The sequence below is a fragment of the Hemiscyllium ocellatum genome, chromosome 19 (genome assembly GCF_020745735.1).
Source record: "Hemiscyllium ocellatum isolate sHemOce1 chromosome 19, sHemOce1.pat.X.cur, whole genome shotgun sequence".
Lineage (NCBI taxonomy): Eukaryota > Metazoa > Chordata > Chondrichthyes > Orectolobiformes > Hemiscylliidae > Hemiscyllium > Hemiscyllium ocellatum.
In genome coordinates this window covers 4,335,981-4,363,009 of record NC_083419.1, presented here as the reverse complement: position 1 = coordinate 4,363,009, position 27,029 = coordinate 4,335,981, and the positions used below count along the sequence as shown (strand labels likewise).

General features: G+C 43.9%; 1 protein-coding gene across 8 annotated transcripts in view; it reads left to right on the top strand.

Annotated features, from left to right (window-relative positions):
* The window catches only part of mybpc1 (myosin binding protein C1), a 154,027-nt gene that overhangs the window by 124,399 nt on the left and 2,599 nt on the right, over positions 1-27,029 (top strand). For all 8 annotated transcript variants that reach the window (XM_060839610.1, XM_060839609.1, XM_060839608.1 and 5 more), the window contains 9 exons: positions 1,902-2,036; positions 4,466-4,633; positions 6,562-6,650; positions 8,919-9,114; positions 11,584-11,723; positions 12,779-12,938; positions 18,833-18,969; positions 20,228-20,414; positions 25,464-25,503. In XM_060839610.1, coding sequence (XP_060695593.1) covers positions 1,902-2,036; positions 4,466-4,633; positions 6,562-6,650; positions 8,919-9,114; positions 11,584-11,723; positions 12,779-12,938; positions 18,833-18,969; positions 20,228-20,414; positions 25,464-25,474 — 1,223 coding nt within the window. In that variant the 3' untranslated portion in view covers positions 25,475-25,503. The remainder of the gene's footprint in view (positions 1-1,901; positions 2,037-4,465; positions 4,634-6,561; positions 6,651-8,918; positions 9,115-11,583; positions 11,724-12,778; positions 12,939-18,832; positions 18,970-20,227; positions 20,415-25,463; positions 25,504-27,029) is intronic.

The following is a 27,029-nucleotide window of genomic DNA, read 5'->3' as shown; positions in this document are numbered from 1 at the left end:
ACTCCAGTTCAGTTTCTGGTCAATGATAATCCCAGGACATTAGTAATGGGGGGATTTAGTGATGGTAATACCATTGAATGTCAAGTGGAAATGGTTAGATTCTCTCTTGTTACAGATGGGCATTGCCGGGCACTTATAGAACATAGAACATAGAACATAGAAGGATACAGCGCAGTACAGGCCCTTCGGCCCTCGATGTTGCGCCGACCGAATCCTACCTAACCTATACTAGCCCAATAACTTCCAAATGCCTATCCAATGCCCGCTTAAATGACCATAAAGAAGGAGAGTTCACCACTGATACGGGCAGGGCATTCCATGAACTCACAACCCGCTGTGTGAAGAATCTACCCCTAACATCTGTCCTATACCTACCACCCCTTAATTTAAAGCTATGTCCCCTAGTAACACCTGACTCCATTAGCGGTAAAAAATGGCATGAATCTTGTCATGCCACTTGTTAGCTCCAAACCAGGTTTTGTCCAGGTCTTGCTGCGTTTGGCCATGGACTCCTTCAGTACCTGAACGGTGCTGAACATTGAGAGAAGGTCAGGTAAAAAATGAGGTCTGCAGATGCTGGAGATCACAGTTGAAAATGTGTTGCTGGTTAAAGCACAGCAGGTCAGGCAGCATCCAAGGAATAGGAAATTCTTGCTGGTTAAAGCACAGCAGGAATCCTTGGATGCTGCCTGACCTGCTGTGCTTTAACCAGCAACACATTTTCAATTGAGAGAAGGTCATTGATGAAGTAGCCGAAGATGGTTGGGCCAAGGACACTACCCAGAGGAACTCCTGCAGAGATGTCCTGTAGTTGAGATGACTGACCTCCACCAACCACAGCCATCTTCCTTTGTGTTAGGCTTGATTCTAACCAGCAGACAGTTCTGCCCTGATTTCCACCCATTCCTGTTTTGCCAGTGCTCCTTGATGCCACATTCTGTCGAATGCAGCCTCAATGTCAAGGGCTGTCACTCTCCCCTCCCCTCTAGAATTCAGTACTTTTGTCCATGTAAAGACCAAGGCTGTAACTCAGAAGTTGAGTGGCCCTGGTGGATCCCAAACTGGGTGTCGCTGAACAGGTGCTGCCCATTAGTACTGTTGATGACATCACTTTACTGATGATTGAGAGTAGACTGATGGGGTGTTAATTGGTTGGGTTGGATTTGTGTACAGGGGCACACCTGGGCAAGTTTTCATAAGGTCTACTTTTTGAGAGATTAGCAGTTGTTGATGAAGCAACTGAAGATTCTTGGGCTATAGAAACTTCCTAAGATACGTTTGTGGTGATCTACCATGGCTGCAATGACTAACCTTCAACAATCTCAACCATCTTCCTTTGGGTTAGCTTTGATCTGGCACCGGGGGATTTTTACTTTGACCTCCATTTTGTCTAAATTCCTTTGTGTGTTACCCCGTTGGGTATTGAACATTTACTCTCATTACCTCTACAGCTACTGTGTTCATGTCTCGGTTAATGCTGCAAAGTGTGTTGGAGTCAGAGGACTCTGGCAAAAAGCCCAACTAATGATTGAAGGGCAGGCATTTGGTAAATAGGAGTTCTTGATGGCATTTTCATTAAATCCTTGCATCATGTGATAGATTTGGAGGCAGTGAGCAGGGTAATAACTGCCTGAGTTACCTTGTTCTTTGTGGATAGGCATCACCCGGGTAATCTCCCATATCAGGTAGATTCCATGGTTACACATCATGTGCCAGGTTCTTTGACATGGGCCAGCTGTGGTGTGCAACACTATTGGTTTCCCAATGTAAATTTTGAAGCAAGAGTTATCACTTGGTTTATATTGACACCATTTGCAAAGTGGCTATTCTCCACATTTTTCTGTGTGGTCAAACACCAAGCCTTACTGTGAACTGTCCTGTATTTGTTTTGTTCTCTCCAGCCCCAACCAGTGAACCCACACTCCTCGCATGTGATGGTGTGACAGACACCAGTGTATCTCTGAAATGGAGGCCCCCTGAGCGCATTGGAGCAGCAGGACTGGATGGTTATCGTATTGAGTACTGCCTCGAAGGAAGTAAGTCCATAGAACATAGAACATTAATGTTGCGCAGACCTGTGAGAATACTCTGATGCCCATCTAACCTGCACCGTTCTATTATTATCCATATGCTTATCCAATCACCATTTAAATGCCCTTAATGTCGGCGAGTCTACTACTGTTGCAGGCAGGCCGTTCCACGCCTCTACTACTCTCTGAGTGAAGAAACTATTCCTGATATCTGCCCTAAATCTATCACCCCTCAATTTAAAGCTATGTCCCCTCATGTTAGCCTTCACCATCCAAGGAAAAAGGCTCTCACTGTCCACCCTATCTAATCCTCTGATTATCTTATACGTCTCAATTAAGTCACCTCTCAACCTCCTTCTTCTCTCCAATGAAAACAGTCTCAGTGCCCTCAGCCTTTCCTTGTAAGACATTCCCTCCATACCAGGCACATCCTAGTAAACCCATCCCATTTCTTCCTCAACCCACAGGAAACTTCAGCAATAGCTAACGTATGTAAGAACGCCTGGGCAAAAACAGGATAAAGTCCGCCTTGAGATTCTAGCACCCTGATAGTCACATGATTCAATAATGATATTGTCATTGGCCAATAACAGTGATCTCTTTTTGTATCAATGTGTCTGCGTGTGAGTCAGACATGAAGCAAGGAACCTTCCAGTGCCTTGGGAACTATTGTCCAATTTCCCCTAATTCTCCAAAACTCCACCAATCAGTCATCCATTACTGCCTTCCTGGATCATATCATCTGAGGGTTTTGAGTAACTTTTTCTTTGTAGCCTGACATTTAGGTTAAATGGAATTTTAGGACTTTTGAGTATGGACAAGAATACCATCGAAATACTCATTGGCCAAAAGAGAAAATGCTGGAAAATCTCAGCAGGTCTGGCAGCATCTGTAAGGAGAGAAAAGAGCTGATGTTTCGAGTCTAACTGACCCTTTGTCAAAGCTGACAAATACTCATTGGCATTTAGGAGAATGGGAGGACACCTTACTGAAACAGGAGAAAGTGAGGTGTGCAGACGCTGGAGATCAGAGCTGAAAATGTGTTGCTGGAAAAGAGCAGCAGGTCAGGCAGCATCCAAGGAACAGGAAATTCGACGTTTCGAGCATATGCCCGAAACGTTGAATTGCCTGTTCCTTGGATGCTGTCTGATCTGCTGCGCTTCTCCAGCAACACATTTTCAGACCTTATTGAAACACACAAGATTCCCTCAGAGATAGAGGGAGATGGGCCAAGTGCTGACATATGGAACTAGGTTAGGTTAGGATATCTGGTCAGCATAGACAAGTTGGGCTGAAGAATTTATTTCCATGCTGTACATCTCTATGACTCTATTATTCTAAGTGACTATAAGCTCAGTCTGTGAAAGGTGCACTGTTTAATCCTTTGAGCCCTGTAATCATTCTGGTGAATCTGCACGGCACTCCCTCTAAAGCTTGTACATTCTTCCTGAGAGCTACTGTACATTTTATTTGATAACAGTTTTGATTTTACCTGGAATCATAGAGATGTACAGCAGGGAAACAGGCCCTTCAATCTAACTCAGCCAGCTGACCAGATATTCTAAATTAATTTAGTCCCATATCCCTCCAAACTCTTCCTATTCATATACCCATCCAAATGCCTTTTAAATGTCGTAATTGTACCAGCCTCCACCACTTCCTCTGGCAGCTCATTCCATACATGTACCACCCTTTGAGTGAAAATGTTGCCCTTTAGGTCTCTTTTATATCTTTCTCCTCTCACTCTAAACCAATGCCCTTTAGTTCTGGACTCCCCCACCCCAGAGAAAATACCTTGTCTATTTACCCTAACCATGCCCCTCATGATTTTATAAACTTCTATGAAGTCACCCCTCAGCCTTTGACGCTCCAGGGAAAACGTTCAGCTTGTTCAGCCTCTCCTTATAGTTCAAATCCTCCAAGCCTGGCAACATCCTTGTTAATCATTTCTGAACCCTTTTAAGTTTCTCGACATCCTTCCGATAGGAAGGAGATCAGAATTGCAAACAATATTCCAAAAGTGGCCTAACCAATGTCCTGTACAGCTGCAACATGACCTCCCAATTGTTGTAGTAAAAAGTGAGGTCTACAGATGCTGGAGATCAGAGCTGAAAATTTGTTGCTGGTTAAAGCGCAGCAGGTCAGGCAGCATCCAAGGAACAGGAAATTCGACGTTTCGGGCCCGAAACGTCGAATTTCCTGTTCCTTGGATGCTGCCTGACCTGCTGTGCTTTAACCAGCAACAAATTTTCAGCTCACAACTGTTGTACCCAATACTCTAACCAATAAAGACTACCATACCAAAAACCTTCTTCACTATCCTATCTACCTGCGACTCCACTGTCAAGGAGCTATGAACCTGCACTCCCCGGTCTCTTTGTTCAGCAACACATGAAACAGAGTTATTTCTCTTTCTTGTTTCTGTTTTAATCCAGCTAACGAATGGATCGTGGCAAACCCTGAGCTGACCGATAAAACCAAGTACACCATTAATGGCCTGCCGACAGGAGAGAAGATCTTTGTGAGGGTAAAGGCGGTGAACGTGGCTGGTGAAAGCCCTCCGATCTGTCTGACCACAGCCATCCTGGTCAAAGAGGTGGTGGGTGAGCAGCCCTTTCTGTCTGAGAAGTGTTGGCCTCTAGCAAGACTGGAGGCAGGCCGAGGGTAAATGTACCCCCCTCTGTAGCTCGCAGCAACAGGGAGATTATATGATGAAAAGTTAAGTCCTCTGGCTGGAGAGGCTGGGAGATTCAGTTCCACTTTATCGTGGTGTTGCTGCTGGCTGCTGAGGAGATGTGTATTTAGGCTCTTAGTATACACAGGAGAGGCTCCTCATGTCTGAGGCTACATTAAGCTGTGGATGTCACCATGTATACATCTATAGTTTTCTGTGTGTGTATCCGTGTGCACCAGTGTTCCTCTGTGACATCTCAGTCCGAAATAGTCATACAGTACAGAAACAGACCCTTCAGTCCAACCAGTCCATGCTGAACATAATCCCAAACTAAACTGGTCCCACCTGCCTACTCCTGGCCCATATCCCTCCAAACCTCTCCTTTTAAGGTACGTATGCAAATGTCTATAAATGTTGTAACTGTACGTGCATTCACCACTTTCTCAGGAAGTTCACTCCACATGTGAACCACCGTCTGTGTAAAACATTTGCATTTCATGGTGTTTTTAAATATCTCTCCTCTCATCTTAAAGAATATGCCCCCTTTTCTAAACATTATCCTTGGTCAGTGCCTCCCTGCTTCTGGACTCCAGGTCATTGTGAACATCCTTCCCCTGTTTAGTCTGTCTAATCTTGTTAGAATTTTTATATATTTCTATCAGATGCCCCTCATTCTTCCAAACGTATACATTTCACATGTTTCCCACATTTGCCTCCATTTGTATGTGTTTGTGTGTCTCTGTGTGTATCTGTCTGTGTTTGTGTCTATCTGTGTGTGTGTGTATGTGTGTGAGAAAGAAAGGGCACACGAATGTGAAAGTGCACCTGAGTGCAAGTGTGCATAAATGTGAGAGTGCACGTGTGTGCACCAGTGCTAGTGAAAGGAGAGAGTGTTTGTACATGAGAGGGAAGGAGAGTGTGGACAGCGAAGAAGGTTACCTCAGATTACAACAGGATCTTGACCAGATGGGCCAATGGGCTGAGAAGTGGCTGATGGAGATTAATTCAGATAAATGCGAGGTGCTGCATTTTGGGAAAGCAAATCTTAGCAGGACTTATACACTTAATGATAAGGTCCTAGGGAGTGTTGCTGAACAAAGAGACCTTGGAGTGCAGGTTCATAGCTCCTTGAAAGTGGAGTCGCAGGTAGATAGGATAGTGAAGAAGGCGTTTGGTATGCTTTCCTTTATTGGTCAGAGTATTGAGTACAGGAGTTCGAAGGTCATGTTGTGGCTGTACAGGACATTGATTAGGCCACTGTTGGAATATTGCATGCAATTATGGTCTCCTTCCTATCGGAAAGATGTTGTGAAATTTGAAAGGGTTCAGAAAAGATTTACAAGGATGTTGCCAGGGTTGGAGGATTTGAGCTACAGGGAGAGGCTGAACAGGCTGGGGCTGTTTTCCCTGGACCTTATAGAGGTTTTGCAAAATTGAGGGGCATGGATAGGATAAATAGACAAAGTCTTTTCCCTGGGATCGGGGAGTCCTGAACTAGAGGGCATAGGTTTAGGGTGAGAGGGGAAAGATATAAAAGAGACCTAAGGGGCAACTTTTTCATGCAGAGGGTGGTACATGTCTGGAATGAGCTGCCAGAGGATGTGGTGGAGGCTGGTACAATTGCAACATTTAAGAGGCATTTGGATGGGTATATGAATAGGAAGGGTTTGGAGGGATATGGGCCGGGTGCTGGCAGGTGGGACTAGATTGGGTTGGGATATCTGGTTGGCATGGACAGGTTGGACCTAAAGGTCTGTTTCCATATTGTACATCTCTATGACTGTAAAAGCTCCCCTCACATACAGATGATGCTGTAACTTGCTCATCATTCTGTTCTCTGTTGGTCGTCTCTTTCAGAACCTCCGAAGATTCGCCTTCCTCGGCAGCTGAAGCAGACATACATCCGCCGAGTTGGTGAGCCCCTGAATCTCCTGATCCCCTTCCAGGTACGGGCTGCCTTCCAGGGACAAGGATCTTTCAAAAGTTGCTCATTGCCGGGATGTGGTGTCCTTGGCTGGGGAGCGTTTACTGCACAACAAGAAATGTTCTTTTTAAAATGTGCACATGAGTGACCACGCTGTAATATTAAAGCACCATGCAACAATCCCTCCCTACATTTGTTGTGAACACGTGAGGACGGGGAATTGGCTCCATTCCTTTTTCAACCCCTTCCCCTTTAGGTTCATCACAACAAAAACTTTTTTTTTGCACCTTACTTTCACCCATTTCAATTAAAATGTAATTAGCATAGCCAAAACATGAAAGGCATATTACCAGATTTTCTTGAATGAAAGATGAATTTTATTACCAAAATAAACCTGAGAAGATGGTGACATCAAACAGACACACACACCCTCACACCCGCACATACACAAACCCACATACACACCCGCACATACACAAACCCACATACACACCCGCACATACACAAACCCACGTACACACACACAAACCCACGTACACACCTGCACACAGTGAAGAAACCCACATGCACAAAAAAGCCAATTAACCCACACATCTACACGCACACACACATCCACACGCAGACACTCTATCTCACACACACACACACATTTACACATTCTCTCACACATACACAGTTACATACACAAACACAGATGCTCTCTCACACACCCACACTCTCACTCACACAGACACACTCTCACACATGTACCTACAACCACACACAAACACACACATACACTCTCTCATACACAGATACTCTCTCACACACATGCACAAGTAATACTTTTAATAAAAAGTGGAAGGGATATATCTGGTACAGACAGAAAGGTAAAAGTAATTGCAGTCTGAAGTTTCTAGGATTGTTGAATTGTGTGGCCATGAAAAGATCAGCCATGATCTTATTGAACGGCAGAGCGGCTCGAAGGGCCAGACTCCTGCTCCTAGTTCTTATTTTCTTATGTGAGAATGAAACCTGAGAGCAGTTGGTCAGCTGTTGTCTTGTTTCCTCAGCACTGGTGCAGTTTACAGATATCCTTTAGCTTTCTGTGAATCGTTGTTTTAAGGTACTGGGTTCTGGTTCCTGAGTTTCAGACAGGCAGGGAGAGAGATGCGTGCTGTGTCATTGCCAAAATTAGTTCATTTTCATTTATTTCTTTGTTTTGCTGCCCAAAAGATGTTGCCTGAAATTCAGTTCATTTGTAGATTCTGGTGTCTGGCATCATTGTTTCTTTCTAAGCTGAATGATCTGCAGGTAAATTTAATCCAAGCTGATATTTCATAAGTTTGGCTCCACCTGGTCCGATGATCATAGCAGCCATTTTAGTCAATATTTGTCCTTTGTGAAATGTTACTTTAGTTCATGAAAGTCTTAGGTACGAAAATTAGATGAGGTTTAGAAGGCCATGTTTACCATTAACATAATACAGTGTCAAGAAAGCTGAGGGATCATTGTATTTGGACCAAAATCTTTCATTCAACCAAGATCAATAGTAGCCATGATGTGGAGGTGCCAATGTTGGACTGGGGTAGACAAAGTCAGAAGTCACAAGACACCAGGTTATAGATGTAGGTATGCTCGCTGAGCTGGAAGGTTCATTTTCAGATGTTTCATCACCATACAAGGTAATGTCTTCAGTGAGCCTCTGGATGAAGCACTGCTGATGACTCCTGCTTTCTATTTATATGTTTGGATTTCTTTGAGTTGGTGATGTCATTTCCTATGATGATGTAATTTCCTGTTCTTTTTCTCAGGGGGTGGTAAATGGGATCCAAGTCAATGTGTTTGTTGATAGAGTTCGGTTGGAATGCCATGTTTCTAGGAATTCTCATGTGCGTCTCGTTCTCAAAACCCGCTAACACCAGGTTATAGTCCAACAGGTTTATTTGAAATCACAAGCTTTCACTCTGAAAGCTTGTGATTTCAAATAAACCTGTTGGACTGTAACCTGGTGTCATGTGATTTCTGACAAGCTCAATAGAAACTGATGATCTCGTTATTCCTGCTTTTGGGAACTTGCTTTGAGAAAGTTGGAGAGCATGTTTACTGCATTGTAACACTTGAACAATACTTCATTGGCTGTGAAGAACATTGGGATGGCCTAAGGTTGAGAAAGGTATTATACAAATACAAGATGCTTCTTTTTGTGGAATGCCTTCCAACAATCACAACTTCCATCCACCACTACAAAACAGTTGTTGAATTGAAGAAGGTTCAGGCACTGACTTATACAATTAACCTCTGTCACCAGGGTAAACCCAGGCCAAAGGTCATGTGGACAAAGGATGGTGCTCCTTTGGATTTAAGTACAATCAACGTTCGCAACACGGAATCAGACACCGTGCTGTTCATCCGTAAAGCAGAGCGGAAAAACTCAGGCCACTACGAGCTAACAGTCCAAGTGGAAAAGATTGTGGACAAGGCCACAATAATCATTCAGGTTGTTGGTATGTGAACTAGAACTACAACACTTCACAGTTCCATACTCCTGGGACTTAGCTGATCAGTGGAAAAGCTTTGGGTGAGAGAGACTTAGTTTGGTGTTGAACTGTCTTAATGTTGTCCTTCACTGTCCTGAAAACCATGACCTGTTTTACGTGAACCTCGTTCACCCCGGACTTCAGTACATCTCGGAGTAATCTGTGGAAATCTCAACCACAGAGGACTGCAGAGACCAAGTTACTGAATATATTCAAGAAAGAGATAGATACATTTTTAAATTAAAATCTTTGGATTTTAAAGGCATTGAGGGGTATGGGCAAAATTAGGAACGTGACATTGAGATAGAGGATCCGTCATGACCATATTGAATAATGGAGCAGGCCGAATGGCCTCCTCCTGCTCAAGTTGCAACCTAACCCTCCCTCCCCACCTCCAAGTCACAAGAGGCTCACATCCTTCTCCAAAGATTCCTGTCAATTGGCAATCTGAGTTTGGAATGTAAGCTCTGGAGTGGCATGGGCTGTGAGAGCCCACAAACCATGCCCCCCAACTAAAGAGAACGTGCTCCCCAGTTTCCATCGCTCCCCCCATTCGTATAGAATCCGCTTTCACCTCTGACAGGCTTGGTAATCAGGATGTGAATTCTTCCGAATGAACAATGTCTCTAAGACATATTATTGCTGAGGCCACACTGTTGACATGAACTTGATGGACAAATTTGGAAAGGTTTATTTTCCTCCTTTGAAACTGAAGACATTAGCATTTTTTTTGCAGAGTGAATCTTCAGGAAGGTACCTCCTGTTTCTCAGAGTTAAGAGAACGACAGCAAGGATCCAAACTCTCTGGGTTTGTGTTTAGAAATAGATGTCATGGGGAGTGGGTCAGAGGGAGGGTTTGGGGATATAGACAGAATCGTGAATCCTTGCTATCCCTGATTGGCTGCATGAATAACAGGCTGAAAATGTGTTGCTGGTTAAAGCACAGCAGGTTAGGCAGCATCCAAGGAATAGGAAATTCGACGTTTCGGGCATAAGCCCTTCATCAGGAATCATGAATAACATGGACTGACTGCAGAAAATTCCATAAGTCTCCAATCTCCTGTCAGAAGGAGAAGCATTCTCAAAATGTGATTGTCCATTTTGGAAGAAAGTGGACTTAGTTTGATTGGTCACCCAATTCATGATCTAAACTGGGAGCAGAGTGCACGTGTTGTTGGGTTCGTGACTGAGAGGGTAGGCTGGTCCAGAGGATTGAGTTCAAACCCCATCACAGCAACTAAGGAATTTAAATGTGGTTAAATAAATCTGGAATGAATCACGTTGTATCATTAATAATGACTATGAACTTACCGGATTTTTATAAAACTCCCCCCTCCCCCTCTCTCTCCTCCCCCCCCCCCCCCCCCCCCCCATCAGGATCTTCCTGAAAGAACATAGTGGGTGGCACAGTGGTTAGCACTGCTGCCTCACAGCACTAGAGACCTGGGTTCAATTCCCGCCTCAGGCAACTGACTGTGTGGAGTTTGCACGTTCTCCCCGTGTCTGTGTGGGTTTCCTCCGGGTGCTCCAGTTTCCTCCCACAGTCCAAAGATGTGCAGGTCAGGTGAATTGGCCAGGCTAAATTGCCCGTAATGTTAGGGGTATGGATGGATTCTGCTTCGGTGGGTCGGTGTGGACTTGTTGGGCCGAAGGGCCTGTTTCCACACTGTATTCATTCACACTGTGAGGACATTACTGGTTGAACCAGCATGTATTGCCCACCCCTTTTTGCCCAGAGGGCTGTTAAGAGTCAACCACATTGCTGTGGGTCTGGAGTCATGTGTAGGCCAGACCAGGTAAGGATGGCAGTTTCCTTCCCTAAATCCCTTAGATGGGATTTTCCTGACAATTGAGTCATGCTCATTGTTAGATTCTTAATTCCAGATTTTTATTGAACTCAAATTCCACCATCTGCTGTGGCAGGATTCAAACCCAGGTCCCCAGAATGTTACCTGGCTCTCTCGATGAACAGTCCAGTGATAATACCACTGGGCCACTGCCTCCTCCGAAATGGATGCCCTTATCTGGTCTGACCTTCACATGACTCCAAGCGCACAGCAATTGGCTGACTATTACCTGTCTCTGAAAAGGCCTGGAAGGACATTCAGTTTTATTTGAGCAGATCGCTCCCCACCACCCCATCAAGGGTAATAAATGCTCTTGGTTCCGAATTACTGTGAATAAACAATAAAAATATAGTGAGAACTCCGGTTAGATGGTGAGAGGCAATGGTGGGAGTAGGCTATGTCTTAAAGAGCTGGTGCAACAAACTGGAATAAATCTCAAGATGCTCTGGGACATCTGATGCCAACAGGGAATTGTATTTTGGTTGCTATAGTGATTGTTAAGGATACAAAGGGGGAAATTATGGCAAATGAACAATGAGGCATTGCTGAGAAATGAGAAATAAGGTGAATTTGGTGACTCTTTCCACAGAGAAACCTGGTCCACCAATGATAGTGAAGATAGTTGATGTTTGGGACACCAATGTGGCGTTAGAGTGGACACCACCAAAGGATGATGGGAATGCCAATATTACAGGTTATACCATTCAAAAAGCTGATAAGAAGACAATGGTGAGTGTTAAATAATAAATATCTTGCTCTCTCTCTCTCTCTTTCTCTCTCACTCTCTCCACTCTCTTGACGTTCTATCTGTCAATAACAAGGAGAATAATTGCAGGCTTAAGAATGGTATTAAGCAATTTGAAGATGTGGGTAGAGGCAGAAAACATTTAACTCTGATAATTGTGACGAGACATATAGAATCATAGAAATATACAGCATAGAAACAGACCCTTCGGTCCAACCCGTCCATGCCGACCAGATATCCCAACCCAATCTAGTCCCGTCCAGGAGTCTAAGGAAAGGCAATGTTAATAGGACAGTGGGATAATATATATCCTGATATAAAGGGAGTGTTGGAATAGAGATCTGAGTTTACGTGTGCATAAAGATGGCAGGGTAGTTGAGAATGTGGATAAAAAAAAGCACATGATCCTCTGAATCTACTTCCTTTCGAAAGGACAATAATCATAACTTACAGAAGAGAATTGAATAAATAGTTGTAAGTGGAGGACAAAGGGCTGTGGGGAAAGAACAAGGGAGTGAGACTAATCGGACAGCGGTTTCATAGAATCAGCTGACTGAACCGAATGGCCTCCTTCATTTCCGTATCATTCAATGATTCTAGAACCAAATCAGTGGCAAGGTTGTCCCATTGACACATCTTTGGCTGCAAATACCTAACCCAATGCAATCGCAGAAAGCTAGCATCCAAGTTCAGCAGATCATAGGGAAGGCAAATGGAATACTGACCTTTATCTCAAAGGGAATGGAGCATAAAAAGTGGGGACGTTTCGCCAAAAATATGCAAGGAACTAGATAGTCCACAGCTGGAGTATTGTGAACAGTTTTGAGTCTCTTCTCTAAGGAAGGACAGACTGGCGCTGAGGGCAGTCCAGAGCGGGTTCACTGGGCTAATCCTAGGTATGGAGGAACAAAAGTAGTAATCACTGGAAAAGAGGAGAGGCTGAACAGGTTGGGCCTGTGCCTAACATAGTGACTGGCGAGTGACAGAACAAACAAAACAGCAACATCTTTAACCTGAGATGATCCCATTTCCTCTTTAGGATTGGTACACAGTGATCGAACACTACCACAGAAACAACTGCGTCATATCCGAACTCATCATCGGGAATGAGTATTACTTCAGAATCTTTTCCGAGAATATGTGCGGACTGAGTGATGATGCCACAATCACAAAGAACAGCGCCTTAATTCAGAAGGATGGTCTGTTTCAATGTTCTGCTGCACTACTCTGTTGCTAATCATTTTGTAAGGGGTATATCCACTCCTATATCCCCTTGGCCTGCACTCCCATCCAGAGAAGCTGTCCTGTGAGAGAAGCAACTCATTACACTAACCCCTGCTGCACAGGGAATGACAATCGTCCTTCTGATAATCAGTCACTTTATTATTGGTGAATCAGATAGAATTCTTCACCTTAATAAATTTTTCACCCTTTATTAGCATTGAACTATGAGGAATAAGGATTCTTTTTTTGGAGACCTGCAACCTTGGAGGGTTAATCTACAGCGGCAAAATTTGCAGATGGCACAAACATAGATGGAAAAGCAGTTGGCAAGAGGGATACAAACAGTTTATAGAGAGATATTGATGGGTTCAGTAAGTGGCAAAAAATTGGAAATGGAGTATAATGTGGAATATGTGAAGTTGTTTATTTTGGAAGGGAGAACAAAAGAACAGTATTATTTAAATGGAGAAAACCTGCAGAAAGCTACAATACTAAGGTACTTGGGGGGGAAACACAGAAAGCTAGCGCACAGGGACAGCAGGCAATCGAGAAGGGTAATGGAATGTTGGCCCTTATTTCAACAGTAAGCGTGGGGAAGTGTTACTGCGACTGGGCAAGGTGTCGGGGATATCACATCTGGAGTACTGCCAGCAGTTTAGGTCCCCATATCCTATGAAAGGTATCATTTCATTGAAGGCAATTCAGGCAACGTTCACTAGGATGATCCCCAGTATGGAAGGATTGTCTTCTGAGCAAAGGTTAATCAGGTTGGGACTTTACTGACTGGAGTTTAGAAAAATGAGAGGTGATCTCACTGAGACATATCGGATTCTTAAGGGGCTGGACAGGGTCAATGCTGAGAGGATGTTTCCCCCTCATGGGAGGGTCTAGGACCAGAGGGCATGGTCTCAGAATAAAGGGGTGCCAATTCAAGACAGAGATGAGGAGGAATTTCCTCTCTCAGGGCATTGAGAGTCTTTGGAACCCCTTACCACAGAGAATTTGGGGGGTGGGGGGGGGGGGGTGGGAGGTGGGTGTAGAGTCCTTGTATAGATTTAAGGCTGAGATCTTGATCAGTTGGGGAATCAATGGTTGCAGGGAAGAGTCTGGAAAGTGGATGTGTGTAATGTCGGATCAGCCATGATCCTACTGAATGGCAGAGCAGGTTCGAGCGGTCGATTGGCCTACTCCTGTTCCTATTTCTGAAACCTTTTTCCTGCCTTTGCTCTGCATCCCTTCCATACAGAGCAAGGAACAAAAATAGGCCATTTGGCCCTTCAATTCTGCTCTGCCATTCAACAAGATCATGGCTGATCTGATTTAACCTCAATTCTACATGTCCCCAATAATCTTTCATCCCTTTGGTAATTACGAATCGCTCCCTCTGCCTTCAAAGCATTTAAAGACTTTGTATCCACTGCCTTTTGAGAAATGGAATTCCAAAGACTCTCATCTTTCTGAGAAAGAAAATATTACCCTATCTTTATTTTAAATGTGTTACCCCTTTCTTTTAAACTATGACCCCTGGCTCTAGACTTGGAAATGTTCCCTCCTAAAGTTTGCCAATTCAATCTAACAGACTCCAATTGCTCCTCATTCAAGAGTTTTATAAGGGGATGGAATTCCACATTTCTACAATGCTTTATGTGAAAATGCCTTTACTCATTTCACTCCCGTAGGTAATTCTAATTTTAAGATTCTGACCCCTGCCGCATTCTGGACACCTCCCCGCTCAATGTTCCTCCACACCCCACCACTGTAAACTCCCTATCTGCACTCGTGAAATTTTACATAGAAACATTGAAAATAGGAGCAGGAGTAGGCCATTTGGCCCTTCGAGCCTGCTCCACCCTTCAATATGATCACAGTTGATTGTTCAACTCAATCCCCTGTTCAATTTCTCCCCCGTACCCTTTGATCCCTTTAGCCCTCAGAACTATATCTAACGCCTTCTTGAACATATTCAATGTTCACTTTGTGACAGAGAATTCCACAGGCTCCCTGCTCTCTGGGTCAAGGCATTATCCTCATCTCTGTCTTAAAAGGCCTACCCTGTATCCTTAGACTAGAATCCTCTGGTTCTGAAAGTCTGTCCTGTATTTACTATGTTAGAATGTTATAGGTTTCTATGACAGCTTCCCTCATTCTTGTAAACCCCAGAGAATATATTCCTCACCGTCCAGTTTCTCTTCATACGTCAGTGGACATCCTTCCTCAGCTAAGGAGACCAAAACTGCACACAACACTCCAGGTGGTGAGTTCTCATCAGTGCCCTGTAAAATTATAGCAAGACATCCCTGCTCCTGTACTCAAATCCTGTTACTATGAAGCCAACATCCCATTTCCCTTCTTCACCACCAGCCGCCCCTCCATGCTTACTTTCAGCACTTGGGGTACAAGGGACACCCAGGCCTCAATGCATCTCCCCTTTCCCAATCTAACACCATCCAGGTAATAACGTGCCCTTCCTGTTTTATTCTTCAAAAGCGGATAACCTCACAATTATCCACGTTATACCTCACCTACCACGCATTTTTCCCACTCACTCAACTTGTCCAAATCACACTGAAGCATTTTGGGTATCCTTATTCTTTCAAATATTCCAATATGATCATGCCTTAGCCTTCTAAATCCGTGGGAATACAAGACAAGTCTTCTGTTGTCCCTTTAATTTTTCCCCCTTATCACAGAATCATTCTGGTGAATCAATCTGCAGCCAGAGTCCAGGATATCCTTCATGAGATGCAGTGTCCAGTTTGAACACAGTTACTTTAGACTTGGAGTCTGACCTAGGTTCTGGTAAGATCCTGCTGGTTCTATACTCCAATTCCTTTAGTGACACTGGTAACTCAGTGTGGTGCCACAGTATAGAAATCTACAAGCCACTCTATAATATAAAGCAGCTTCAAATTTTGTTTTCTAAACTTTGTCACTTCCCAAAAAGACAGTTGGGTGGCTCAGTGGTTAGCACTGCTACCTCACAGCGCCAGGGACCTGGGATCAATCCCAGCCTCAGGTGACTGCCTGTGTGGAGTTTGCACATTCTCCCATATCTGTGTGGGTTTCCTTTCGGTGCTCTGGTTTCCTCCCACAGTCCAGGTCAGGTGAATTGGCCATGCTAAATTGCCCAGAGTGTTCAGTGTATAGGCTAGGTGGGTCAGTTAGTCAGAGGCAAATGTAGGGGATTGGGTCTGGCTGGGACACTCTTTGGTGGGTCAGTGTGGACTTTTTGGGTCAAGTGGCCTGCTCCCACACTGTAGGGATTCTATGATGATAAAACTGGTGAACTGGAGTACACACGTGTTCTTATGTGCTCTTTTTTGGTGCTTCAGTGTAACCCTTCTGTTCATTCCCAGGCCTTGGGTGCTGTAGAGCAAGGAAGTGTCACCTAATCTCACTGCTATGGTTTGGCAACTGTTAACCCAGTGCTGAATAAGGCCTCCCTACATCCACCAACTGCTTCAGAGACACAGGATGGCATGACCCACTCCTGATGTTCCACACCAGAAAATTGGCCAATATCTATAATCCAACCTCAGAAACTGACCACAATGTGTCTGCTCTTTGTTCTTACATTTCCACATCCCCTCCCCCACCCACACGCACATATCGCCTTGACTTGTGTCTACTCGTAGTTTCTCAATTTTCTCCCTTTCGCACCTTAATTTAAACCCAATCTAAATCTCTTTCACCTTCACTAACAACCCTCTTGAGCTTTCCACTGAAATTTGGACAATTTGTTCCCTGCACAACTCTGTAAAAAATATATTTAAAAACATTTTCCAACATCTTTTAATTCTAAAGGAGAGTCATATTGGACGCAAAACACTAATTCTGTTTCTCTCTCTGCAGACACTACCAGACCTGCTGAGTTTCTCTAGCATCGTTTGTTGTAATGTCAGAGTTCCAGCAGTGGAGTATTTTGGTTTTAATGCCTTGAGACTTGGCCATTTCAATACCCTGCAGCACCATCTTCCACCCTCTGTAAACACCTTCAGGAAATTCCATCTTTTCTCAACCCACCAAGCCCCACCCACCCATCACCCATTCATATTCACTGACCATTTGAGAAAAACCTCCATCTTTACAATTCTCAACCTTTTTCTCTACAGACCTCCTTGACCTCACACCTCCCTGCCTCGATTCTTCCTTTACCCTCCTTAGAGAGGGTAGTGCTGTAAAGGTAATGTCACTGGCCAGGTGTTCCAAAAGCCCAGATAAATACCTCTGGGTGTAGGTTTAAATCCCATTGTGACAACCATTGGAATTTGAACCAGACAGTTTCACTTGGTAGACTCTTTACCTCCAGCTTATAGATTCAAGCCCCATATTGCTATTATTTATTATTGGAAGAACACAGCAAGGCAGGCAGCATCAGGAGGGAGAGGTCAATGTTTCGAGTGTATCGAGGACTCAAGAAAACTGAAGAAGGGTTACACCTGAAACTTGACTTCTCCAGCCTCCTGATGCTGCCTGCCTTGCTGTGTCCCCCTCCCTCCTGATGCTGCCTGCCTTGCTGTGTTCCCTCTCCCTCCTGATGCTGCCTGCCTTGCTGTGTTCCCTCTCCCTCCTGATGCTGCCTGCCTTGCTGTGTTCCCTCTCCCTCCTGATGCTGCCAGCCTTGCTGTGTCCCTCTCCCTCCTGATGCTGCCTGCCTTGCTGTGTTCCCTCTCCCTCCTGATGCTGCCTGCCTTGCTGTGTCCCTCTCCCTCCTGATGCTGCCTGTCTTGCTGTGTTCCCCTCCCTCCTGATGCTGCCTGCCTTGCTGTGTTCTTCCAGCCTCCAGCCTTGGATTCAAGCAACTGCAGTTTTTCTGTCTCTAACCATTATTTATTATTGGGCATATTTGAGATACAGATCACGAGATGCCCAAATATTAAAAATGTCACGGGATGTGGGGATTTTGTGGGGAAAATGGTTTGAAGTAGAAGATCAGTCAAGATTTACTTGAATAGTGGAACAGGTTTGAGGGATCAGAATCCTAGCTTTCATAGTCAGAGTCCGAGAGATGTACAGCACGGAAACAGACCCTTCGGTCCAACTCGTCCATGCCGACCAGATATCCCAACCCAGTCTAGTCCCACCTGACAGCATCTGGCCCATATCCCTTCAAACTCTTCCTATTCATGTACCCATCCAAATGCCTCTTAAATGTTGTATTTGTACCAGCCTCCACCACTTCCTCTGGCAGCTCATTCCATACACACACCACCCTCTGCATGAAAAAGTTGCCCCTTAGGTCCCTTTTATATCTTTGCTCCCTCACCCTAAGCCCTCTAGTTCTGGAATCCCCCACTCCAGGGGAATACTTTGTCTATTTATCCTACCCCCTTAGATAAGAGGAACCCAAATGGTTCACAGAATTCTGGATATGGTCTAATTAGTGCCTCATTCTTTGAGATTCCTGTCCTGGACTCTTGCACATTGCCAATGTTCACCGTCTCACCATTTACCATCAGCTACCTAGGTTTCTGAGCTCTGCAACTCCCTACCTGTATCCCTCTTTTCTCTGATTAAGGTGCTCCTTAAAACTTGTATAGAACATAGAACAGTACAGCACAGGAACAGGCCCTTCGGCCCACAATATTGTGCCAAATGTGTTGCCAAATTAGGCTAATTCCTTCTGCCTGCCCAGTCCATATTCCTCCATTCCTTGGCATGTTCATGTGCTTAACCAAAAGCCCCTAAAATGCCCTCTCATATCTGTCAAATCTTGTTTGATAATGTTTCTACAAAGGAGACATTTAATTGTGATAAAGATGCTATCCTTATTAAAGTTTTTGCAGTTGTTGGGAAGTCACTGTACTTTGACCCCGAGGCGATGCAGCTCCAATAAGTGTGATGTTTGAATTATGGTTATCTCTTGTAGGTTTAATATTAAAGCCTCCCAAGTACAATGACTTTGACTTTGATGAGGTGCCAAAGTTTACCCATCCTTTGATCAACACTATAGCAGTGGCTGGGTACAATGCAACCTTGAACTGCAGCGTCAGAGGCAACCCCAAGGTATGGCGATGTTTTGTTGGAGATAATTTATTCATTTATTTACAAAAAATGTATTGTCATCTGTACTTTTACATGTAAAACACAATGAAAAGATACCTCTTCATTTCACACTGAGAAAAAAAGCATTTTTATTATTATATTTTGCTGTCTAATGTGGTTCACCCTTTGCTCAGTATTAAACATTGATAAATGTGGTGCTGGAAAGGCACAGCAAGTCAGGCAGCATCCGAGGGGCAGAAGGATCAATGTTTCAGGCATTAGCCCCTCATCTGCATTACACTTTTCAACTCTGATCTCCAGTCTGTCCTTTCTCCTAGTCAGTGTTAAGCATGTCTATGTTCTTCTCTGTCAACAGTTACGATGGTTTACAAAGGTGTCCTACACTAGAGTATTTTCAATAACTGACTTGCTATAAGTAAAGACATTTCAGCTCAATCTGGTCTTACCAGGGAATTAATTGAAAGCAGTGTCTTGACCACACCCTTGCCCAGTCCCGTGTGGAAACCTGGGAGGTGCTGTCTCAGGTTCCCTGCTCCTTCATCCCTGCTTTAACAAAACCACATCAGAATGTAACATTAAACAATATGCAACAGTGTGAAGTTACAATATGTGCCCACAATTGTGGAATTTCATTCCTTCAAAATATTGTATCAAAACTTTTGTTGCTCTTAGCTTTTTCCAGTAATCATAACTTGCATTCTTTATTTTTATTTATCATGCTGTGCCTGATATAAATCCCTTTTACACCACCTGATTTAGACTCTGCATGTGTATTCATGATGGCTTGTAGAGACTTGCTGTTGTTGCTGACAGTTACACAGTATTCAGATGCCCTGTACACAGGATAGCGCCAGCTTGGGCAGCAGATACCAACAGCTTTTCACATTCTGGCCCCTCAAAGCTCTGTGTCCAGCTGTCAGCAGGTGAACAGGCTGCATTGTTCCTTAGCGACTGATCACAACATCCAAGCCACTGTCAGACCATGACCACAATGCTGTTTGTGAGAGCTTGTGATGCACAATGAGACTGCCACATTTCCTACGTTGTGCCACTGACTGCACTTCCAATACAACTTCATTGGCTGGAAAGAGCTTTAGGGCATTTGGAGGTTGTCAAAGGTGCTATAGAAATGCAAGTTTATCTTTTCTTTATTTCTGACTGATCAACTGGTGGTCTGATTGGCCATTGCACTGGCCATCTCTCCCAAGGTGAGATGAAAATGTCACTGACATATCATTCTCTCTGGTTCTCCGATCAGCCTAAAATATGTTGGATGAAGAACAAGATAATAATCGAGAATGACCCCCGATATCGGATGTTCTCCAACCAAGGAGTGTGTACTCTGGAGATTCGCAAGCCCAGTCCATTTGATGGCGGGGTGTATACTTGTAAAGCTATCAATGCCCTCGGTGAGGATGAGGTGGAATGTAAGATGGAGGTCAAAGGTAAGGTCATCTGGACATGGGCTTGGTTACTGCCTGAGACTTGAACTATTTCAGCTACCTTTTTCTCTTTCATAGTGTGAAATCACGTGAGGCTAGAATTTACAACTGAATTAATATCAGTAAAATGGTGGGCATTAAATGGATGACTGGGGAGCACTGACCTTAGGGAATTCAGTGAAGACTGAATGAGAGAGATCTTCTTGAATCCTCTCTCAATTCTGTGCTACCCGGTCCATTATTTTCATTCAGATTTCTTTTAGACCGATCAGCCGCTCCAATAAGATCAGCTCCCTCACATGTCATAACCCCTTCCTCAATAAGGGGAGATAGTACACTCATGATAATGACACCCAAGATCAATTTCTGAGGTTATGGGTTCAAATCTTCCCACAATTCAATTAATAAAATCTAGAATTGAAAACTAATCTTAGTGAAGAACAATTGATGGTCATAAAAAGCCCCATCTGGTTCACTAATGGAAGGAAGTCTGTTGTCTTTACCTGTTCTGACTACAGGTGACTCCAGACCCACAGCGATGTGGTTAGAGTCTCATCTGCCCTCTGAAGTGGTTGAGCAAGCCACTGAGCTCAGATGTCAGCAACGCCCACAGCTCCTGAAAGAACAAACATCAGAGTTTTGGCTCACAGGAAGACCTGGCCTACACCTTGTTGTAATGTGTCAGGATTTCACAAAGTCTAATGAAACTGATGGTTTAATTATTAACTGGATAAAGAATCATTTCACAAGTTGAAGGGTTGAATGTCACTTGAGACTTCCATGTCCTCATGATGCAATGATCTGTGCCAGGTTACTTACGGGGGAGTGGGAGTTTGGGAGCCTTCATCCCTAGAAATGTTACATTTCAAAGGGAGGCTGAATCGAGAGACTTCTGTCCTGGAACGTCATGCAATTGACTTTCTAAACAGCCCTTAATCTTGCTCCAATGTCTCATAATATTAGCCCATTAGATAGTGATCCTTGGACCCTCCTCTATACTGTGTCCTTTAACAATCCTCCAACATCACTCTGGATAAGGTAAAGGCACAGGGTCAAGATTAGAGTGGTGCTGGAAAAGCCCAGCAGGTCAGGCAGCATCCGAGGAGCAGGAAAATCAATGTGTCGGGTCATTCCTGATAAAGGGCTTTTGCCTGAAATGTCGATTTTCCTGCTCCTCGGATGCTGCCTGACCTGCTGCGCTTTTCCAGCACCACTCTAATCTTGATTTTGATTTCCAGCATCTGCAGTTCTCACTTTCACCTCAGGTAAAGGCACAAACTGGAATATTACTGAGGAGAGGTTTTGAAATGCATTATTTAACTGCACTGAATCTGTTGAGTGTTCTGCTGAAGCACTGCGTTCTGAAGTGCCTCCGTCAATGTGTGTGTTGTTTTGGAAAGGGTAAGTGGGAGATTGTAATGTGATGGACCCTCGGTTGGTTATTGCATGGATTCTGCCACATATTGGACAGCCATGTTGCTGCCACTCTACCGCATGCATGGGAGAGCATGCAGGACAACACTTGCTCAGAAAGTGGTTGAAGCTGTTAGCATGCAACGAGATAAATAAAATTGTGGAAAAACCGAATGACAAGTGTGGGTGCACTCGACTATCCTCCTGGTTTCCAGTCTAACACTCATCGTGCTTCCAAATGTACCATCCACGAGTGAATTCTAACCAATGTGTGTGTGTCTGTGTTAAACTCTCTGGAACAGTAAGAGGACTGAAGATCACTCTCTGATTTTGAGTAAGCTCTCTTCTTACACATGCAACCTGTCATTAGATCACACTAACGTTGGTAGTTGACAGTACTGCTCGTTTGGACACTGGTGTCAATAGTAAATCTATTGGTCATGAATTCAGGATTAATTCCTAGGACTGGTTACAATAATACCAGAAAGATCCCTAGTCCTAATCAGAACTGTTCCATGAGGAGAGAATGATTAAACTGGGCCTGTAGTCACTAGCGTTTAGGAGGATGAGGAGGATCTGATTGAAATGTATAACACTTTAACATGGCTTGACAGACTAAATGCAGAGAGGATGTTTCCTCTCGGTGGGGAATCCAGAACCAGGGGACACATTCTCAGGATATAGGGTAGAATAAAGGATCATAGAATCCCTACAGTGTGGAAACAAGCCATTTGGCCTAACAAGTCAGCACTTACCCTCCAAAGGGTAGCCCACCCAGACCCATTCTCCTACCCTATTACTTTACATTTACCCTGACTAATGCCTAATCGACACATCCCTGAACACTATGGGCAATATAGCATGGCCAATTCACCCTGATCTGTACATCTTTGGACTGTGCAAGGAAACCCACACAGACACAGGGAGAATGTGTAAACTCCACATGGACTGATGCTTGAGGCTGGACTCGAACCCAGGTCCCTGGTGCTGTGAGGCAGCAGTGCTAACCACTGAGCCACCGTGTTACTTAGGACTGAGATAAGGAAAGTTTCTTCACTCTGAGGTTAGTGACCCTGTGGAATTTGTCACTACAGAAGACTCTGGAGGCCAAATCACTTCAAGAAAGAAATGAATGTTTTTTTTTAAAGAAATTAAAGGGATCAAGGGTATAAGGAGAAAGCAGGTATATGGCATTGTGAGAGAAAATCAGCCATGATCAATTTGCATGGCAGAGCAGGCTCAAGGGATTGAATGGCCTACTCCATATCCTTGTTGCAATATACCCATGACCAATTCAGTCCAGGCAATGAGGTTTAACTAATGTTTATATAAGTGTCTTCAAACTGGGTGTGTTTTAAGACACAACTTTTATGAAAATCTTACTGTCTGATCTGTGAAGAGTTAAAGCGAACAATTTCAAGATTGCAAAGGTTTATAAATGATAAAGACAAGAACTTCCATTTGAGTCGGCCATTCCATTCCAGATGAATTGATTAGGGTGACAGTAGGCTCACAATGTGAGCTGCACAAGGTCAGATCGAGATCATTTGTTCAGAGTTAATTCTCTCTCCAGAGAAAAGTGATTCTCATTGAGTCATGGATATCTGCAGACCCTGCTCTTAAACACCATGCCTTGACTAATAAAGGCAAGTATCCTATATGCCTTCTTATCTACTTTATCTACTTGTCCCACTACCTCATGAGATCAGTGGTCATGTTCACCAAGCTCCCTTTGATCATCAGTGCTTCCCAGGGTTCTACAATTCGTCATGTATTCCCTTGCATTGTTTGTTCTGCACAAGTGCATCACCTCACTCTTACCCAGATTGATTTCCATTTGCCACTGATGAGCTCACCTGAGCAGCCAGTCTATATCCTCCTAATCTAAGGCTGTTCTCATCACTACTTGCCAACCCACTAATTTCATATCATTTTTAAACTTCCCCGTGAACCTTCCTCCATGCAAATCTAAATCATTTCTATAAACCACAAACAGCAAGACACAAACCTGACACTGATCCCTGTAGGATCCCACCGGAGACGAGCTTCCCGTCACAAAACCACCCCACAACCATCATCCTCTGCTTCCTGCCATTCAGCCAATTCTGGATCCAATTCGCCAAATTTCCTCGCATCCCATGTGATCCTACCTTCACTATCAGTCTGCCATTAGGGACTTTATCAAAAGCCTGGCTGAAGTCAGGGCTGATGATGTCAGATGTTGCTGTCTCCTATGGTAACAGTTAATCACTGAGGTCCCTTCAGTGTTTCTGGCCAGGGAAGTGATGACTAATTACAGGAGGGGGACATCTTTAATACTAATCAGGACCACAATTATCTCCTGGACTGGTTTTCAGTCTCAGGGAAAGCTATGAGAGGGCTTTCTCAGATTCCTTTTCACCACAGATTAGCCTGGAGTTTTACCATTTCTGTCTCCTCCCACATGGAATTGTTCAATGGGTGGTTAGTATCGTAATGTACAAGGTTTCACAACTGTAGAGGACAGATATGCTGGAGCAGATGGTCTCTATCTATTCTTATTGCATATTCTTTCATGAACAGCTGTCTTAATGCTGTGCCTCAGTTAATGGGAGCTTGTAATTGGGAACAGGTGTCAACCATTTCAATCCACCCTCCTCCTATTTTTCAGTCAGTCTGCGACCTACATCAGGAGTGATGCTAAGGCTGTCACACCATAAGGTCCAATCTGGGACACCCTCTGTGATTGGGGATAGACTTATTATTGACTCACTTGCATCATAAACCTCTGAATCCAATCCGTTGTAAAAGGAACTTTGTCCTTTTATGAGTACAACTCTTTCTCAGGGACAAGTGACCACAGTGCATCTGCTTCCATCTTATCAGCTCCCTCACATCCTTGACCTCAGCTATAAACCTGATTCCTTGCAATGCCAACATCCATCATTATTTGAATACTTTTTAAAGTATTATTAGTTGCTAACAGGGAAAACAGCAGAGATACTAAAAAGAAATCCTTTGATGTTCAGGCGTCAAGACCAGTGTATAGATGGGGGTTAAGGTATTGGATTAGCCATAAACTCACTGCTGGAACAGATTTGAGAAGTTGAATGGCCTCCTCCTGTTCCTAGAGGTTCTGATGGAGAACTGCTATCCCACAATTCAAGTCGTATTATCTGCAAAATGTTTTGTTTGCCTTTCCTGTGGCCAATGTTGCAGAGTGAAGCCACAATCGTCAAAAACACGCTGTCTCTGTGTGGGTTGAAGTTAACCTCCAGGATCATTCATTGCAGAAAATTGAATGTTAAAGATAATTCCAGCCCTTCCCAGCGACCTACAGCCCCTGACTGTAACTTTTCAGAGATTTAGACTTTACGGACAACTGCTGACTAAGTAACCCTCCCTCTCAGTGCCAGTGTATGCTTGAACCCAGCATTCATGCTTAGTCCTTAACTAAATGCCTGAGCTCATGCCTCTCCTGCGCAGTTGACTTTTCTCCTTGCTGCTTCTGTTTTTATTTCAGTTTCATTAATTGTCCCCTATCTTATCCATGCTGCTCTGTTTAACAATGAAACTGCAGGCATCACGTCTGCACAGTTGTGTGTTCTGACTTGTCAATGCTACAGAAGTCTCATTGTCTGTCTCTTTTTCTTCTTATAGTTGCGCAGTAAGGATTTGTGATTTATATATGTTCATCCAGGTAAGCTTTCATATGGGCCACAGCATATGAAGCTTATGAATGACCTTGTGGCCATACTTAGCACAATTCTCCTGCTGTTTACACTGAGCCGGGTGCAGTTTGTTGGGGATTTTCCAAAGTCAAAAGACCACCTTCACCATTGTGATAATGCTTCCAAAAGCACACATTTACTCAGTTGCCAAAACTAAATTGTGCAGATTACTGTCCTGCTATGAAACTCAGCATAAATATTCCAAATTCACCTCTTTCAGGCTAAAGTCTATCACAACTCTCACAAAAGAGCAATATGTTATGTTGAATTGAATATCATGCTACACGGTTGATGGATACTAAAGGTGATGTTAAAAATCTTCATCTCAAGAGAGCAGGTGTACATAGGGATGGAAGTTATGCCTCACTCAGCTAAACGTCTGATCAGACCCCATCTCGAGCAATTTGCAGTTTGGGGTAATGCTGCTAGATTAGTAACACCAGGATATTGGTCTGAAGGCAGGCTTCAAATCCGAACATAGTCAGATTTAAGTTCAGTTTGTAAAATCCTGAATGGATAGCTAGTTTCTGTGATGGTGGCTGTGAAAACATATTTGATTCAGCAATGCCCTTTAGGGAAGAAAATACTCCATCTTTACCTGGTCTGGACTATGTGTGATTCCAAACCCACAGCAATGTGATTGAGTGCTAAGTGCCCTCTGAAATGGCCCAATAAGTCACTCAATTTAAGGGGAAATTAGAGATGGGCAGTAAATAGAATCCCTACAATGTGGAAACAGGCCATTTGGCCAATAGAGTTACTCTGAAGAGTAACCCACCCAGATGCATTCTCCTACCCCACTAGTCCACATTCACCCCTGAATAATCCACCTATCCTACACATCCCTGAACACCATGGGGCACTTAGCATGGCCAATTCATCTAACCTGCACATCTTTGGACTGTGGGAGGAAACCCACGCAGACACAGGGAGAATGTACAAACGCCACACAGACAAATGTTGGACTTGCCAACATCCCGTGAAAGAGTAAAAACCAAATTTCACTCTGGGCCCCACAGCACAAGAAGGATAGAATGATAGCAGAGTTTAAAGATAAATGACAAGGACAAGATGCATGGGCTAATGATTTAATTACGGTCTCATGATGATGTGACAGAAATTGGTGGGTGGATGAGGAGGGTGCAGGACTGGCGTCTAGGAGAAAGGATCAGAACTTAATATTTGAGCTGGGTTGCTAACAGGAAGTATTTCCTCACACCTGCGGGACTCTAGCTCTCTCTCCTCAGAGAGCTGTCAATTAAAACCTGAAATATGGGCTTTGGTTTGGTAATGTGCAGCCAAAAGTAGAGTTGGATGGAGTTAAGGAATTGATTAGCAATTATTGAATTGAATATTCAAAAAGACTTAAGGGGATGAATGGCCTCTTTCTGTTCCAAACAGTGTCAACTCCAATTTCCAAAATATAAAAGATGCATAAGTTCTGGAAAGAGTGTTCCTTCTTCATTGTGACCAAGGTAGCAGTCAGGTTTGGAAC